Source organism: Triturus cristatus, chromosome 4_1, assembly GCF_964204655.1.
Source record: "Triturus cristatus chromosome 4_1, aTriCri1.1, whole genome shotgun sequence".
Lineage (NCBI taxonomy): Eukaryota > Metazoa > Chordata > Amphibia > Caudata > Salamandridae > Triturus > Triturus cristatus.
Window position 1 is genome coordinate 352,646,535 of NC_140585.1, and position 16,711 is coordinate 352,663,245.

At 45.1% G+C, this 16,711-nt stretch overlaps 1 protein-coding gene across 3 annotated transcripts in view; it reads right to left on the reverse strand.

The window, feature by feature from the left end:
* OVCH1 (ovochymase 1) overlaps positions 1-16,443 on the reverse strand; it is a 1,142,331-nt gene extending 1,125,888 nt beyond the window's left edge. For all 3 annotated transcript variants that reach the window (XM_085652349.1, XM_085652348.1, XM_085652347.1), the window contains exon 1: positions 16,253-16,443. In XM_085652349.1, the coding sequence (XP_085508475.1) occupies positions 16,253-16,316 (64 nt within the window). In that variant the 5' untranslated portion in view covers positions 16,317-16,443. The remainder of the gene's footprint in view (positions 1-16,252) is intronic.
* Between the last annotated feature and the right edge of the window lie 268 nt (positions 16,444-16,711).

The window sequence follows — 16,711 nt, forward strand, 5'->3', positions numbered from 1 at the left end:
TCGTTTTCTTTAAGGTTGGGCCTCGCTGTACTAATGAATACACTGTTCTTAGCGCATACCTTTCGTTCTAGATAGAGACCTGCTCTCACTAGTCCAGCGGAGCAGAACAACATTGGCATAGAGATAGTGTGTGCACGGTCTCAGGATCGAAACTTATCCTTCTGTACCTCCTTTGTAAGCTGCCTCTGTCTGGAAATTTCCAGTCTGGGCATGCCTTTTTGGTTCTGAATCATACAGAATGTATCCCCATCTTTTCTGATGACAGTCCTCTCTGCAGCACCCCTAAGCAACTGGGCAGACTGGGTTCTACTCTAGTCTATCTGAATAAACATATACTTGGTTTGTACTCTCACTGTCTGACCGACTCTTCATTTGTTTGGAAGGCTGAGAGGTGGTCACAAGTGACCCGGGTGGCCCTAATAAGGTCACTTCCTTCAGTTGGTGCCTAAACAGGTACCCCATCGGGTGACCCATCCCTTCTTGCAGACGGATGGGGAGGTTGGGCCATCGTCAGATTGGACGGACGGACGGATCAAAGATCCCTGTAGAAAGAGCATTGTTTGCTCGCAGCTGCCCCTTCTGTACCGCCAGCAGGTGCCCCGCCCAGCAGTCATCCCGCCTGGGATCCTGAACAGCGAAACCCTGGGATCTGACCGTTTGGTCCGAAGAGTCGGCAGTGGAGAATACATTTGTTTGACCTGTGTGCACCAGGTAAGTTTGTTTTGGTTCTTTGAGGATATGATACCATTTTAGTTTGTATGTGGCTCAGTCTGAGGACCGATTTTGGTACAAAGTGTTTACGAACACTTTGCCGGGAAACATAACGAATTTGGTTCACTTGAAAAAGCCTGGGTTTAACCAGTTCTTGGTTTCTTGTTGTTGTTGTTACCCGGCAGATGCTCGATTGGAAGAAAGTCAGCAAGCGCCTCCAGAAGGCACTCCGAATTTTGATATGTATGTGAAGCATGGTGGCCCTATTAGGTTTAGTACACTATGGCACAAATATACGAGGGACAATGCAGAGTTGCAGTGGCCGTTGACGGGCCCTTTTTATGAACAAAAAATGGGGGTTTTACAGGAAAAGCTGTTTGCAAGAAGAAGTAGACAGTCTATGTTTGATTCTCTACAAACGTGGCAATAGCAGGCTAAACAGAGGCGAATGAAAGCAGAGAAAGAGGACCGGAAGGGGAGAATGCAAACATTGACTCAGAAAGCTGTAGCACATGATAGAAAGAAACGGGAGATAGGAATTGAACGGGACGATAGGAGGTTCTGATTGAATATTGATAAATCTTATGTGACCCAAGAAGAAAATGAGATGTTTGTAGAACAATGGTTAGATACTCAACCCCCACCCCCATATCCCCAAAGAGGCTATATTCTGCCCTCCCCTCGCAGCCCCAGCTACCCGGTTCTTCAGTCTGTGCTTCTGTTACTGTTGATCAGACTGCATTGACCAAAGCACCTCCTCTCCTTTTTGTCCTTGCCATATGTGGCAACTGTGACTGTTAGTACTCCTGCAACACCTATTGATTCGGCGTCTTTCGCCAGGTCTTACACCTGCAACACAGCCGGCAGCGATGTTGGTGCCTACTACCTCTGTCACTCCCACTGTGTTCTTCCATTACCCAACATCACAGAGTAGTGGGACACCAGTACGTGGAATCACGGAGAGAGACTGGACGAAGTTCAAGGAGCAAATGGGTCTGTATATGCGATCGGAGCTGGGAGATGAAGAGAAAAAGGTAGTGGCTAATCAGGCTGAGCAGTCGGCCATTCCCCCTAGAAGCCTGCTGCAACAATACCTACATCTGTAAATCCTTGTGCTTCTTCTCCGCCTTATCCTTATTTTTCCTCTGTTCATAATACTGCGCCATATTCAAAATGACAAGGGGAAAATGTGGACCAGGTGCTATCGGAAGCCTGCAATCTGCTCGCAATCTCAGGAAGCAAATTGTAAACAAATCTGTTGACAAACAATCAAACACCACCTTCGATCGACAAATCCTTTTCTCTATAATCTAGAAACACACCTTCAAACAGAGTGAAAAAGTCACATACTCATCTTTGACGGCAAGCCGATAACTTGTCCCAATCAACTTTTCTCGGAGGGATAAGAGAATGCATATCCGTAATGATACAGCCTGGCAAAGCAAGTATCTCTTGTCTAGGCTTATCACCTGGCTTCCGTTCCTGGTCCCATACTTTAATTTGATCCCAGGTGCCACCCAACTCTGCAGCATGATCCTGTGTATGTACCTGTCTCCAAATATCAACCGGAACTAGTATGGCAAAGAACATTTCAATATCAGCAAGTGTCATCACTGTCGAAGAGGCAGTTTCAGTCTATATAATAAGCAGTTGGATTCTTCCTAGGATCAGGTAACTGAGTCTTAAGAGACCAGACTTCCCTCCTTTTCCACTGAGTATAAACCCATTGTTCTTGGAAACTGGTCGCCGCCCCTGGCCTAGTGACAACATTGTGCTGATCCGTTAGCTCTGGTATTTCAGGGTGATGGATATGATGAACCTCGAGCAGTCTACCCCGATAAGCAACCAACGTCGCAACATTACCAAAAAGTTGACCAAGCGCCATATCAGTATCATATACATGATCCTTAATATCGTATATAATCTGCGATGCTGCATCATTGAAACACTGCACCCAAAGACCGATCAAAGTAGCAGACCTACGATTAAGGGCATGCTGTTGTACAAAAGGCTCATAATCTTTCATCACACTCCACACATCTTCCACACCATTAATGGGGTTTCGGGGTGGTGGTTCGGTCCAACAGCTTCCACGCACTAGCAGGCCAACAAATACCATGCCTTTAGAGCCGAATCAGTGCGCGTATTGTAAAGAAGAGGGACACTGGCGTAGCGAGTGTCCTGTGCTTTTGCAGAAGGTTGCGGTACCGAGAGGATGAGGTTCTCGCGGGCGGGGTCGTTGAGCTGGTGGCCAGGACAGGGCTCGTAATGCTGTACCCTCCCAGGGTCGCTCTGATCAAAATTACTTTGATGGCCCTCGGGAGGACAGTATTACCATGATGTTTATGACACGGATGAGGTGACCAGGATGTCTTACAGATAGGACAGCCAAAGGCCGTGTGAGGGACCAGTTCCGATACCTGTAGATCGACGCGGTCTGTATGTTAGTGCGGATGTGCATGGTTCGGCCAATTCGTTTTTGGCAGATACAGGTGCAACGAACAGTTCTATTTGTCATTCCTTGGTCCTTGTCTGGCCATAATAATATTTTGGTAGGTTTTTCTGGTGTACCCATTTCAAAACCCCTTGCGTTGACTATTGGTCCTTTCACTGTGTATTCGCCATTCTTGTTGAAGTAATTGTGGAGAAAATTTGATGGGTTTGCATTTGTTGAAGAAATTGCATGCTACGATTTACTGCTCCCCGGCGGGTGTTTACATGACAATGGGTCTGGGTTTTTGTGCACTCTACACAGTGCCTGTCCAAAGATGTGCCTCTTCCAGCTGAGTTTAAGTTTGGGTGACAGGTGACACAGATGTGGAAGTTACAGATACCACCAGTTTTGATCCAACTTAAAGACAATGCTATTCTACCTCACATCCCTCAGTATAAAATACCGCAGGCAGGTGAGCAAGCTTTATTGCATATTGTACAGGACTTGATTGAGAAAGGAGTGGTTGAGGACACAACTGCTAAGGTCTGTAATAGACATATTCTTCCCATTCTCAAATGGACACCACTGGGTTCCTCTGATGATCATGCAGCTGTTTATCGCTTTGTAATTCACTTGCGGGAAGTTAATAAAATAGCGATTCCAGTTTCCGGTGGTCCCTGACATTACGACTTTTGACAGTGATTCCTTCTTCTGCTACATTCTTTTCGGTCATTGACTTGAAAAATGTGTTCTTCAGTTTTCCCATAAATCCTGACAGCAGGCATCTGTTCGGGTTCACCCTAGCTGGTAGAAGCTTTAGACTGTTGGGCTCCTCAAGGCTATACAGAGACAGTATCTATAGCCAGGCATTAAAAGGTCAGCTGGATTCCTTGCCGCTCCTTACAGGTGATTTATTGCTTCAGTATGTTGATGACTTGCTCATTGCCTCGGATACAGAACAAGGTTGCAGAGACAGTACAATTAAATTGCTGTTTCAGCTCAACATGGCTATAAAGTATCCTGTTCTAAATTTCAGTATTGTCGACAGGATGTCACCTATTTAGGTCACTTACTGTCGAAGGGTAGGAGATTGACCCCTGAGCGCATTAGTGTTAATGAAAAAAGGCCCATTCCTCAAACACAAAAAGATGTGCACTCTTATTGGCATTACTTCCTACTGTCGCCAGTGGATTCCAAATTACTCCCTACTAACCAAACTCCTGCTTGCTTGGACTACTAAAGATACTAAAGATGTGCATGAGCACCTGCCTTGGACACCTGAATGGCAGCAATCTTTTGAGCAATTAAAAAGTGCGCTTTGTTCATCTCCAGTGCTTGACACGCCTAACTATAGCAAGCCATTTGTATTATAGGTCCATGAGACAGCTGGTTGTGCGCGGTTTCAACACAAAATTTTGGAGATAAACAACAGCCGTGTCCTTATTTCTCTGCTGTGCTTGACCCGGTCACACGAGCCCACCCGAGCTGTCTAAGAGTGATTGCAGCTGCGGATGTCTCGATACTCGTACTTGATTCTGATCTCAGTCATGGTACCCCATGCTGTGGGCACACTTTTGAATAAGACAGACAGCACCTCACCAGTGCACATCTGACAGTTTATGAGTTAACGTTGTTCGACAGACGTATTACGATCAAAGGGTGTGCCACTCTGAATCCAGCAACGTTACTACTTCTCCCTTCTGAGAATGAGGAGATTGACATACATAATTGTATCTTCCAGACAGAAGAAGAGATGACTGATGTTCCCGTATCTAACCCCCAAGGGGAACTATATGTCGATGGCTCTTGCTTTAAATTATGAGATGGCACTACAACTGCTGTGTACGCTATTACAGCGCTGTGTACAGTAGTCGAGACATCTCTAGTTCTCCATCAATCGGCCCAAGCTGCAGAGCTCGTTGCCCTAATATGAGCCTGCAAGTTGAGTGAGACTAGTTGTTAATATTTATACTGACAGCCAGTACACGCCTTTGGAGTAGCCCATCATTTCGGGCGGCTCTGGGCAGAGAGAGGGTTCCTTACTTCCCAGGGAACAAAGATTCAGCGCAGTCATCTTATATATAGGCTTCTGTCCGCTTAGACACTTCCTAAGAAATTAGCAACAGTGAAGTGCAGAGCCCATAGTAAAGTTACTTACGATGTGGGTAAAGGGGACACTTTTGCAGACCAGACAGCTAAGGAAACAGCCAGGATTAGGATGACAAGAAATGTTCATAGCAGGTCCCGCTAGGTGGGCGCCCAAGGTCACCATATTTGAGGACACACTTGAGAATGTGAAGGAAATACAGAGTAAGGCCACAGTGGAGGAAGGCAGTGTGGCAAGAAAGTACAGCACGATTGAACGATGAGGGATGTTGGATTGACAAGTCAGGGAAGCAAAGATGGATATTGCCAAATGCATATGTTCTTCCTGTAGTCTCGATAGCCCATGGTCCAGCCCATATCAGTGCTAAGGGTATTTGCAAGTTGATAGACCTCGTATAGCAGAATGATAACATCTCCAAAACTGCTGCACATTTAGTAAAGTATTGCATGGTGTGCATGATGCACAATCCTAGAAAAGGTACCCCAACACCAGCCGGTAATTTTACACCACCTACTTTCCCTTTTGAGGTCCTTCAATTAGATTACATTGAACTGGACAGGGTCAATAACTTGAAGTACATGTTGGTGGTTGTCTGTGCATTCAGTAAATCGGTTGAGGCTTATCCCACTAAAGATAATACAGCCATTGATACTGCAAAGGTACTCCTGAAGGAGTACTTCACTCGTTTCGGCTTGCCCGGTTTGATCTGGAGTGATAATGGAAGTCAAGGTCAAACAGCTAATTTGTGACGGTTTGCACATAAAACAAGTTTCATGCTGCAAACAACCCGCAGTCAGCAGGTTTGGTTGAGAAGTACAATGGTACTCGCAAACTGAAATTGGCAAATATTCAGGAGACAACAGGGTTACAGTGGCCAGATGCTTTACCATGAGCTCTTGACAAGAACGACAGCACATTCTAGAACAGGATTTTCATCCTAGGAGGTAGTGTTTGGACGCCCGGCAAATGTCCGGGGCATCCCACGCCCTCGTAGATTTTCTGATATTGAGTATCCATTGTTGACAGATTATCTGTGCCAGTTAACTGAAAATTTGCTTTCTATTCACCAACAGGTCCATGAGTCCCTTCCACCCATACCAGAGGGGCCCGGACATGATATTCGGCCTGGAGACTTCGTTCTAGTGAAGAACTTCCACCGGGAGAAGAGTTTGGAGCCTTGCTGGAAGGGACCCAACCAGGTCCTCCTTGCTAGTCAAACAGCTGTGAAGGTCGCCAGCCGAAAGAACTGGATTCATGCCAGTCGCTGCCGCAGGATACCCTTACCCTATGATCAGTGGGTGAGGTATGGTGTTGGGGACACAGAGTATGAAAAGGTGCCTCAGTTTGTCCCTTCAGAGCCGCAAAATTAACGTGGACCCAAACGGATGCAGATAATGATGATGCACTAAATGCAGCGGTCGCCCCAGAAATTAGAGCCATTAAGGAGGCCCTATTTGTTGGCCTCTCTGTGCCTGGAGTTACCAGGTACAATCTGCGCCCTCGGCTGAGGAATGGTGCGCCAAAAGAGAAGTCAGATTAGTTAGGGATGGACTGTGTAAGCCAGGGTGTACTTTGCTATAGTACCAACGGTGTTAGTTTAGGGTGTCGTGAGATTGGTGCACTGTTACGACATTGGACAGGATAAATTGAATGTGCTCCCTAAAAAGGGGGTACATTATCCTGCGTGACGTGGGATTCATCGAGAGCTTAGGACTGAGCAAGCTCCACCACCCATGCTCAAGAGCACCAACGTTGATGAACAACAGGAGCCTGTACCAGTGAGGCGCTGACTGACTCGGAACACTTACCTTTACTATCAGTTTTATTGCATTTCTTTTCTTGCTTCATAATGCATCTGTTTGGTCGACCTATTGAGGAGGATGCACAGCGATTTGCAGCACCGCGTTTAGCGTGGGGTTGGTCAACAAAGAGTAAAATAGTTTGCATATTGATTGTTGTGATTACGCTAATAACAATACTTGGAATATCCTGGTTTCTAGAGGAGACCTATCCTGTACATTCCTTGGTTGGTACAACGCCCACTCCCACTGAGCACATTTTTGTTACTTTGGCTCCACACAAAGTAATACATAGGTTGTCCTACACAGGTAATGTTTTTATACAAATGGTGCATCAAGCTCATAATGTCTCCAATACAACTAATTGTTGGGTTTGTAGGTTACTCCCTTCAGTCACTCATAAGAGCGACAATTTGTTATCTCTGCCATTGTCATATTGGTAGCTGTGAATGTTGGTTTGAATTGTTCATTATGGTGCACTACCATTTCCAACTCTCTACTCTGGATATGAAACCTGCCAATTCTCGCACTGTGGTAGAGTATTTATGTTTTCATCACAGGTTTACTCCCATGGGACAGGTAGAACAAGGGATTTCCAGTACAATGTCCCAGAACTCCTGTATGAGCACATACCAAAAAGTGAAGAACGAAAGATGGCTTTGATTGAAAATGGCTCATTTCCAGAGGTTCAATACCTCGGAGTATTTTCAATCTTTCCAAACTCACAATATTACGAAGGACAAACCGATGCCTGTGTCCGTGGCCAACACAACAGCTAGTTTCTGTGTCCAGGGGTCTGGGGAGGTAAAAGTGGGGGAGAGTAAATGCAATTTCACCTACAGGCTGTGAACGATTAATAGTCTGCCCTTGGTCCTAACCCCTAATGTCTATTTTGTCTGTGGATCCCAGGCTCGTGTCTGGCTTCTGAGGGGATGGTCAGGCAGATGTTCTCTCTTTCCTCCTTCCCCCGGTGTATGTTGCTCCATCCAATTATCATAAAGATCATCAGCTGCAGCGTAGGAGTAGATACGTGCCCAGAGTCAGGAGGGTTATTGACACAGAGGTTATAGATCAGACAGATACCACAGCACAACAGTTTGAGGATGCCATAAAGGGTCTTCTACCCATGGCCAATAGTCTTCAACTTTGTGGGCTAACAAGAGTTGTGGAGGGGGTTATTAATGCAACTGCTGGGATAACGAAAAATCACTGCTGAGCTCCAGGCTATGAGATTAGTCACTTTACAGAACAGGATGGTGCTAGACGTTATCCTTGCAGATCGGGGAGGGGCTTGTCACGTCATCGGCAGCAGCTGTTGCGTTTACATAACTGATAATGCTCCAAATGTTTATTCAGCCATACAGAGATTACATAGGATATCAGCTGAAATACACCAAGACACGGGTACTTGGACTGTCAGGGTGGTTTTGGAATATGCGATCATAGGGTTGAAGATCCTCATCTTTTTGATTATGGTTGCTAGTAATATTTTTACATGTTGCCTCTGTATACACTGTCTCCCGGCTTGTTGCACCTATTGTGTAAATGTTCTCACCCCTAAACAGAAAATATCAGTCCATCAGTACTAGTGTTATGTTATAATGAACTTATACAGCGCACAAATACTCAAGAGTGTCCTGGCGAGCAAAATAAAGGTGACCCTATGAAGAAAAGCATTAGCACGACTCCGGAAAAAGGAAGGTTTTCAATGTTTTTTTAAAAAGTCTGAGATCCTGGATATTCTGTAGTTCCTGAGGCAGGGCGTTCCATGCCATAGCTGTTTTGACAGAGACTGGCCTCCCAGCCGAGTCCTGCGGAAGCGTGGAATCACCATCTGTGACCGCAACGCTCTATTCGGGACACAGAAAGCAAATCGCTTCCGAATATACATAGGTCCAAGATCATGCAGCGCTCTATGCGCCAAGGTAAGAGCTTTGAATTGCACTCTCTGGGCAACAGGTTGCCAATGCAAATCGCGTAAATACTTTTTTACGCTAGATCTTCCAGAGATGTTAAACAGAAGTCTGGCAGCAGTATTCTGACTAGTCAGTAGCTTTTTAAGTAGGTATCCCGGAATCCCCACATACAGAGCATTGGTATAGTCAAGACGAGAGAGGATGAGAGCAATAACAACCATTTTCTTAGCTGACCTCGGCAACAAAGGGAGGAACCTTCTTAAAGACTTGAGGGTGCCAAAACACATTCCAGAGAGTTTCTTGATTTGTTGCGTAAACCGTAAGTCCTCTTCAAACCAAATCCCCAAGTTTTTTGCTGGGGCAGCCTCAGAATTAGGTCGAGGAAAGTCAAGAGGCCATAAAGATACTCTAAAGGCGGATGGAAATCAACCATATAATAGAACCTCAGACTTATCCTCGTTGCATTTCAATTGGGCGGAGGCCAACCACCTAAACACAGCAGAGAGGCAGTTCTGGGCAGTCTCTGTTGACAGATCCCTCCAAGTAAATAGAAGCTGGGTGTCATCAGCATATGCAATTATTTTTGCACCCAACCCCTCAGCCAGAAAAATCAGAGGGTCAGATAGATATTAAAAAGCAGAGGGCTCAAGGTAAAGCCCTGAGGGACACCAGTAGACATCTTCTTGGCAGTAGAGGAGAAAGGAGGAATCCATACCTGCTGGGTCCGCTCTTCCAGGAAGGATTTCATCCAGTCCTAAGCAGGGCCAGCAATGCCAATATTAGAGAGGCGAGCAAGAAGCAATTGGTGGGGCACCGTATCGAAGGCAGCAGAGAGGTCGAGTAAAATCAGGGCCGCTCTGCCGCCCGCGTCTAGGCACTCCCGAATTGCCTCAGTCATTTCCACCAATGCAGTCTGTCGAGTAGGATGCCTTGAACCCAGACTGCGCCGGATGGAGAAGACCAGATGTTTCCACATAGGTCTCCAGCTGTTGAAGGACCACCTTCTCACAGACTTGACATAGCTGGAAGAAGAGAGATAGGGCGATAGCTGACAAGCTTTGTCGGGTCGAAGGAAGGTTTTTTCAAGAGTGGTAGGAGCTTAGCCTGTTTCCAGCTCCTCGGAACGACAGCAGTCTGTAGGGATAGGTTAATAATCCTAGTGCTGCGAACATGTAAGACATTGAGGACATGATGCAGATCGACAAGAGTATCTTTGAATACTAATTATGTACGCACAAGTTTATAGTGATGTTTCTTATCCCTGCAATATGTTATACGTTTCTTGATAGTAGCATAAAATTGTTAGCCTCTGCTAAAAGGAGGGTCTGTTAGACTAAAATATCTTAGCTGTCTCGTTTACATACATTGTTTGCATAAGTTAGCATTCGCAACACTATTTTATGTTTGGCCGTCATTTTGAGTCATGATTGAAACTAGTCTCTCTCCGTCTCTGATAAGCAGCTTTGGTAATTCTTGTTTTCTTCAAGGTTGGGCCTCTCTGTACTAATGAATACACTGTTCTTATTAGCGCATACCTTACCCACTAGATAGAAGCCTGCTCCCACTACTCCAGCGATGGGTGCAGGCAGAACAACCTTGTCATAAAGGCAGTGTGCCCGGTCTCAGGATCAAAACTAATCCTTCTGTACCTCCTTTGTGTAGCGGCCGCTGTCTGGAAATTTCCAGTCTGGGCATGCCTTTTTTGGTTCTGAACCGTACATAATGTATCACCATGTTTTCCGATTTCCCCCTAAGCGACTGGGCAGATGAGGCTCCGTTCGAGTGTATCTGAATAAACATATACTTGGTTCGTACTCTCACTGTCTGACCAACTTTTCAATTGTTTTGAAGGCTGAGAGGTGGTCTTGAGTGACCCGGGTGGCCCTAATCAGGTCACTTCCTTCAGAACTCTCACCCTTATATGAAATCTAAAAAGGGAGTGATCAGAGCAGGAAACTTAATAGCATAGCTTCATAAGTAGCTTGATGTTTCTGCATGTTAAAACAAGCAACCTAAGAAATCCTCAATAGAGGGAGTAAGAGTTATTTTATATGGAGAGGGAGAAAAGGCTCCCAGAGTTAAACCTTTATAAAACACAAGAATCCCTTTTGAGCCCTTTTGACAAAATCGGAGGGTCCAATCTATACTGGGATTCAATTTTGGGACATTTAAGAGAATACAAAGCCCTCATGCTAAGTTGTCTTGGCATAGATTTTACAATAACCGAAAGCACAGCTGGGAGTACTCAAGTGAGCACAGCATTGCCCATTCTAGTAATGGCAGAAGGGTCCACTGGAATAACCAAAGCTGCTACCACTGCAGTGACCAGAATAGTAGTCACATTACCACAGCAGAGGTTACAGCAGCAGCAACCACACCTACCACCAGATCAACAACAAAGTCACAGCTGTGACCACTGTCACTACCTCAGGAACAACAACAACAGCTTCAAGCACAGTATGGACTGCAGCTGTGACAAACGTTTCCACCACATCTATAACTGTGGAAGAGACTGTTGTGTGTTTCCTTTAAGGGCCACTTAAATTGGTGGTATTCTTGTGTCCTTAAACATTCAGGCTGCTTTGCCTTGCACACGTTACGCTTGCCATGTTTATTTTTGTACCACATTTAGAAAAGCACTGCAATGTTTTTGTTATTGTTTCAGACTATCTGAACATCTTGTACATAGTCAAGCAACTCGGTGCCCAGTCTTCTTGTGATGGGTTAGCAAACAGCTTGGCAATTAGACACAACATACTTTCACATCTAGTGCTTTCAAGAAGACACTTTGTAACAAGCACAGAGATGTGCCATTTTGAAAACAGAAAGAAGATATTCCAGCAGAGCAAGGGTCCCGACGAGAGAGCGATCCACTAAACCAAGATATCTATAATCTATAGTGGGGGTGGGCTGAGGCAGGTAAATGATTCATCATGGTAGAACTTATTGTTTATAGTTTTCTTGTAATGCTCCTCACGCTGTTGGGATGCATATGTTTTCTAGTTGCAGCGCAGACGTTTTATAATAGAGCACAATAACTTTCAATAAATGTTGTAAACTTGTGTCTTTTTGGTTTAATATGGAAATACATGATTGAGAAAACAGAAGTCGATGATCTGTTTCCATGGTTCCCAGAGGGGACTAGAGTGTTGCGTTCTGGGGTGCTAAGTTACCTGTCACTCTAAGAAGGTTAGGAGGGCAGGGAAAGCACTATGAGCTAGTCTGGGCTGGGGCTCATAGGTACTGATGTGGTATGGTTACTCAGTGCCTACATACTGACATTCTGTGGTCCCAGGCACAGGTCTGTTTCTAAGCAGAATCCCTGCAACAAGACTACAGTAGCTGCCACAGCCTCCATGACAACAGAGCTACAACAGCAACAAACAGCTCCCACCACAGCAGATGTAAAGGTAGCCACAACAGCAACCATAGCAGGAACTACAGCAGAGTCCATCTATCAGCACAAGGAACAGATATAATGGTGCGTTACTGTTGTAACAGCAAAGACAGGCATATCAACAGCAGCAACCACAGCCATTTCCACTATGCACCACTGTTAAAACTACAGCTGTAATGACAGCAGGGAACACAGCTGCCACCGAGGCAGCGACCAGAGTAGTGACTAAAGCATCAACCAGAGAAGCAACAATAGCATGTACCACAGGAGGGATCACAGCCACTGCCACAATATCAACAGCTACTACAAAAGTAAAAGAAATACAGCAAGACCACAGTTGCAGTCATAGCAGGTACCACGTTTGCTACCACAGCAGTGACAATGGCAGCAACCACAACAGTCACTACAACAGGGACAGCAACATCTCTGCCAAACAGGCAAGGAGAATACAACTGACCAAACACTATAGCAGCAACACATACATCAGCCATAGCAGGTGTCACGAGTGCAGAGATAATACCAAGGGCCACCAAAGTAGGGATAACAGCAACTACTACAGTTGTACTATTACGGGAAGGAACATTGATTAGTGGAATTCTGAATTATTCTCAGTTACTGGTGGTAATGCTAATTGGCATCCCAGACCATTGGTGCACACTGTACCACTACAGACCGGGATCACAAATGAAAATCAATCTTCGAGAGGTCTTCATGGAACCAGCCGAATCCAAACTTCCAAGCCACGCTTCATCTGAATCTCCGAATGGGAGAACAAGTCACACCGGACCATTTTCAGCCTGTTGGGTCATAATCACTGAGGAACAACTAGAGTCTTATGACACAGAGAACCCACGACCCATGTCTGGATGTACCCGTTGCACTTAAGATACTTCATGGACAAAAACGGACAAGCATTGACATGAGCAAAGGTTTTTGATTTAGTGTTCCTATGCATGTCAATACAGAACTGCACAGACAGACTATTCCTCAACTCTGCAGCAATGACTTTGCCCTCTTATTCTGCCAGCCCGTGGTGTCGTGCAGGTTACACAGGGAATTGACACAAATCCTGTGTGGAACTGTTCGTGTTATTTTAGTATTTAAAGTCAGACATATTGGCTTGGTCAATGCTCGTTACTTTATTAATACCATATTTAAGATTAATATTCTTCTGATTACATGGCCAGAAACTATTTTTTTTTATCATAGCTGTATGGAGTGCAATGATATTCAGGGCAGTATTCAATTAATAGAACATGGTTTCGCATTCACTTGCCAGATATTTTAAGAACGTGAAATAGCGATACAGAACAGCAGGAATTTTGGTTGAAAACAAAAAATAGGAGGGTGCACTGCATTCGCCTTTGAGGTTCAAGGGAAATTTGTAAAAAGTGAGGATTCAAAAGGTTGTGGAAGAGTCACCAGTATTACCAAATGCCTGGGTTGCTGAGTACAGAGTCTGCCTCGTTTTGATTTCACCCCTTCAGCCACTCAACACGTCCTGTTTATCTGCCTGTGGCAGGTTCTTGTTCACCCCTGCATTTTCTCTTTGTTGCCAGGTTCATATATATCTATTCTGATCGTTTCTACCTTTCTTGCTTAGGTTGATGTGTGGTGATGAGAAGTCCTGGTGCCCACACACTGGCAGGAATTAAGCACTGGTGGTGGGCCATGCGCCCAGACTAAAGTACCATGAATGGAACTTCAAACATGGTAGGAGAGGGGAGGTGTGTACAAAACAGGAGGATGTAAGGCGAACCACTGGTGCCAACCAAGGTGGTGAAACCAGTCATTAACAGATTAAGATGCTGCCTGGGGCAGAGTTCATTTTAGTAGAGGCTCTATCTTGCGAGTTACCCAGTGACTTTTTACCTCCTTACTAAAAGGAAAATGCCTATGCAGAGGGATTTTTCACCGCAGAAATTTGAATGCATTTCAGTAGATTTTCACTCTCCTGAAAATGTGGACTTTATCGGCACACAACCGACACTGGACAGCTCTGTAATGAGTTCACGTGTCTCAGTCACCAGGACCCCTTTTTAAAGTCCCCTTTTGTCCTTTAAGAGAAAATTGTGCCAGCTGAAGCAAACCAAGGCTACAACTCTCAGAACGTACTTCTTTGTTCAATCAACCCTGACACGCTTAGTCGGATTTTTCCAAAGCAAACATTTGGTGAATTGAAGACATTGGTGGTTCACACAAGCTTTTTCGATTTTATCATGCATCTTCAAATTAGCATAATGTAGAACCGTAGAGGCATTTTCCCTTATTTAAACACATCACAACTAAAAATATTGGCTTAACCTAGCCTACAGTGCATTTCTTTCACAAATAGTTTTTTAGTTCAATCAAACCAAAAAGTGTGACTTGACCCTACAATTCCTAGAATATGGTAGTTTGTTATGTGAAAGCCCTGAACTCGAGGACTGTATCCTTGAACATGGCAGTCATTTGGTGACCTCTACCCCGCACACCCACGTGTCAACATACGGTAGTCTGTTTGAAAGGTGTTGGGGGGGGGGGGGGAAGAGGGCTGAAGAGAAATGGGTTTAAAGTTCAAGTTCTTTAGAAAAGTAAGTCACATACATTGTACCAATCCTTAGAGCAAAGCGGTTGACATGTTTTGAGTAGTTGGATAGCCAGCACAACCAACAAATCCATTGGTTCCATTCCCCGCATGCCTTCCTTACGTGTACCGTAACTCACTCCAACTCACTTTCTTTGCATGTGTGTGCAGGTTGTGTCCCCCTGTGTTGGTTCCATACTCATTAGAGTTGTCTAAGCCACTGAATGGCTCACTCTGTTAACCCGATCATTTACTTTGGTTCTTCTTGTTGTTTTCCAGAACTATTTGAAACTGTTAAGATTCTTGGGTGTCAATAGCCGCCTTGGAGGAGAGCTGACAATAGTGATTACCATTTCTTCGTGTGGCTGAAAAATAAAGCAACTCACATCTAACAATAGCAGGAGATATTTACACACTCCCACCCAGGAAAGACAGAACTGCAATTCGAGATTCTAAAGAAAGAACCAGCACCACTCAACCCCATAGGGAACAACCGTGGGGGTCTGGAACGAACCACTGTACAAGAGAAACTTCACACCTTCCAAGCGGCTTCATGCCAAGACCAACTCCAGTCAATCCCAGCCAGCACCCCTTTACATGCTGCCATGTCAAAAACCATGATCACAACAGCAAACCTAAGATTCGAACAATTTGCGTGCCTGATGGGGAGTCATTACATGGAAATTTTGAGACATTAAACAAACGCAGTGAAATGCTGTTGATCAGTATCTCACAAGAAATGTTCACATAATGGCATATCTTGCATAAAAACATTCACCGGAGATCCAGGAAAGAGACTAGATGCATGCATATTTAAAATTTCGCCCTCGATTAAAAACGGACTCACAGCTGCCAAAATGCATTGGGCTGTTGAGGGGGAAAAACCAGGGATGGTTGAAGGTGCCCCACACCCAGCACCATCAAGCATGAAGAGTGGGGGGCTACAAGATGACCCCGAGCCGCAAAGCTCCAGTCCTCAGTTTTTTGTTTGTTTAACAGTGAAGTGTAATGCATTTCGAGTTGGTCGAAGTCTCAGTCTCTTCAACTGAAAAAGACCTGGAAAAAATGATTTGTACTGGAAGAAGCGAAGAACTGGGGCGCTGCACGCGCCACGGAGTCGAAGAAAGTTTAACTCAAGAAACATTTGAAACCTACACAATTAGCGGCAGACCAGAGTTCAGTGAATAAACACCACTCGGAGTAAAATAAACAATTTTGCTACTTTCATAATCATGGTCACAAGCAGGGTCCCACTTCGAATAAAAACTGCACTTCAACTTGCAGTACTTTATATTGGTTTAAATAAAAGCTGGAGAACCTACCCCGCTGTAAGTGGGAAACCAGCAGCAGAAGAGACAGCAACAGTTGGCTAATTGTTGCCCTCATTTCCAAACATGAGAACCTGGTTTCACAGAACAAACCCAGGAAAGGCGAAGACGAACAGGCGCCTTTTCAACACAGTACCCCACTGACTTTTACCACCAAAAAAAAATACAGAAAGCGCGCAGCTTTTGGTCTTCCCAGGTGCTTTATGAACTTGGCTGGACAGATGATGAGTCTCAGCTGGGGCAACAGCACGCAGGCGGAGGGCTGACGTCACTAGGAGGTCCCCGGAAGTGCAGCCGGCCCAAGGGCAGGCTGCGCTCGCTTTAGGTTCTTTACGTTTATCTAAAGGTCAGTATTTGGCGTTCACACCGCTCCTCGGATACCCAAGAGTTTATATCAGCACCACGCACAGCTTTCCAATTCATCCACCTGAGAGCAAACTAAATGGAAATATA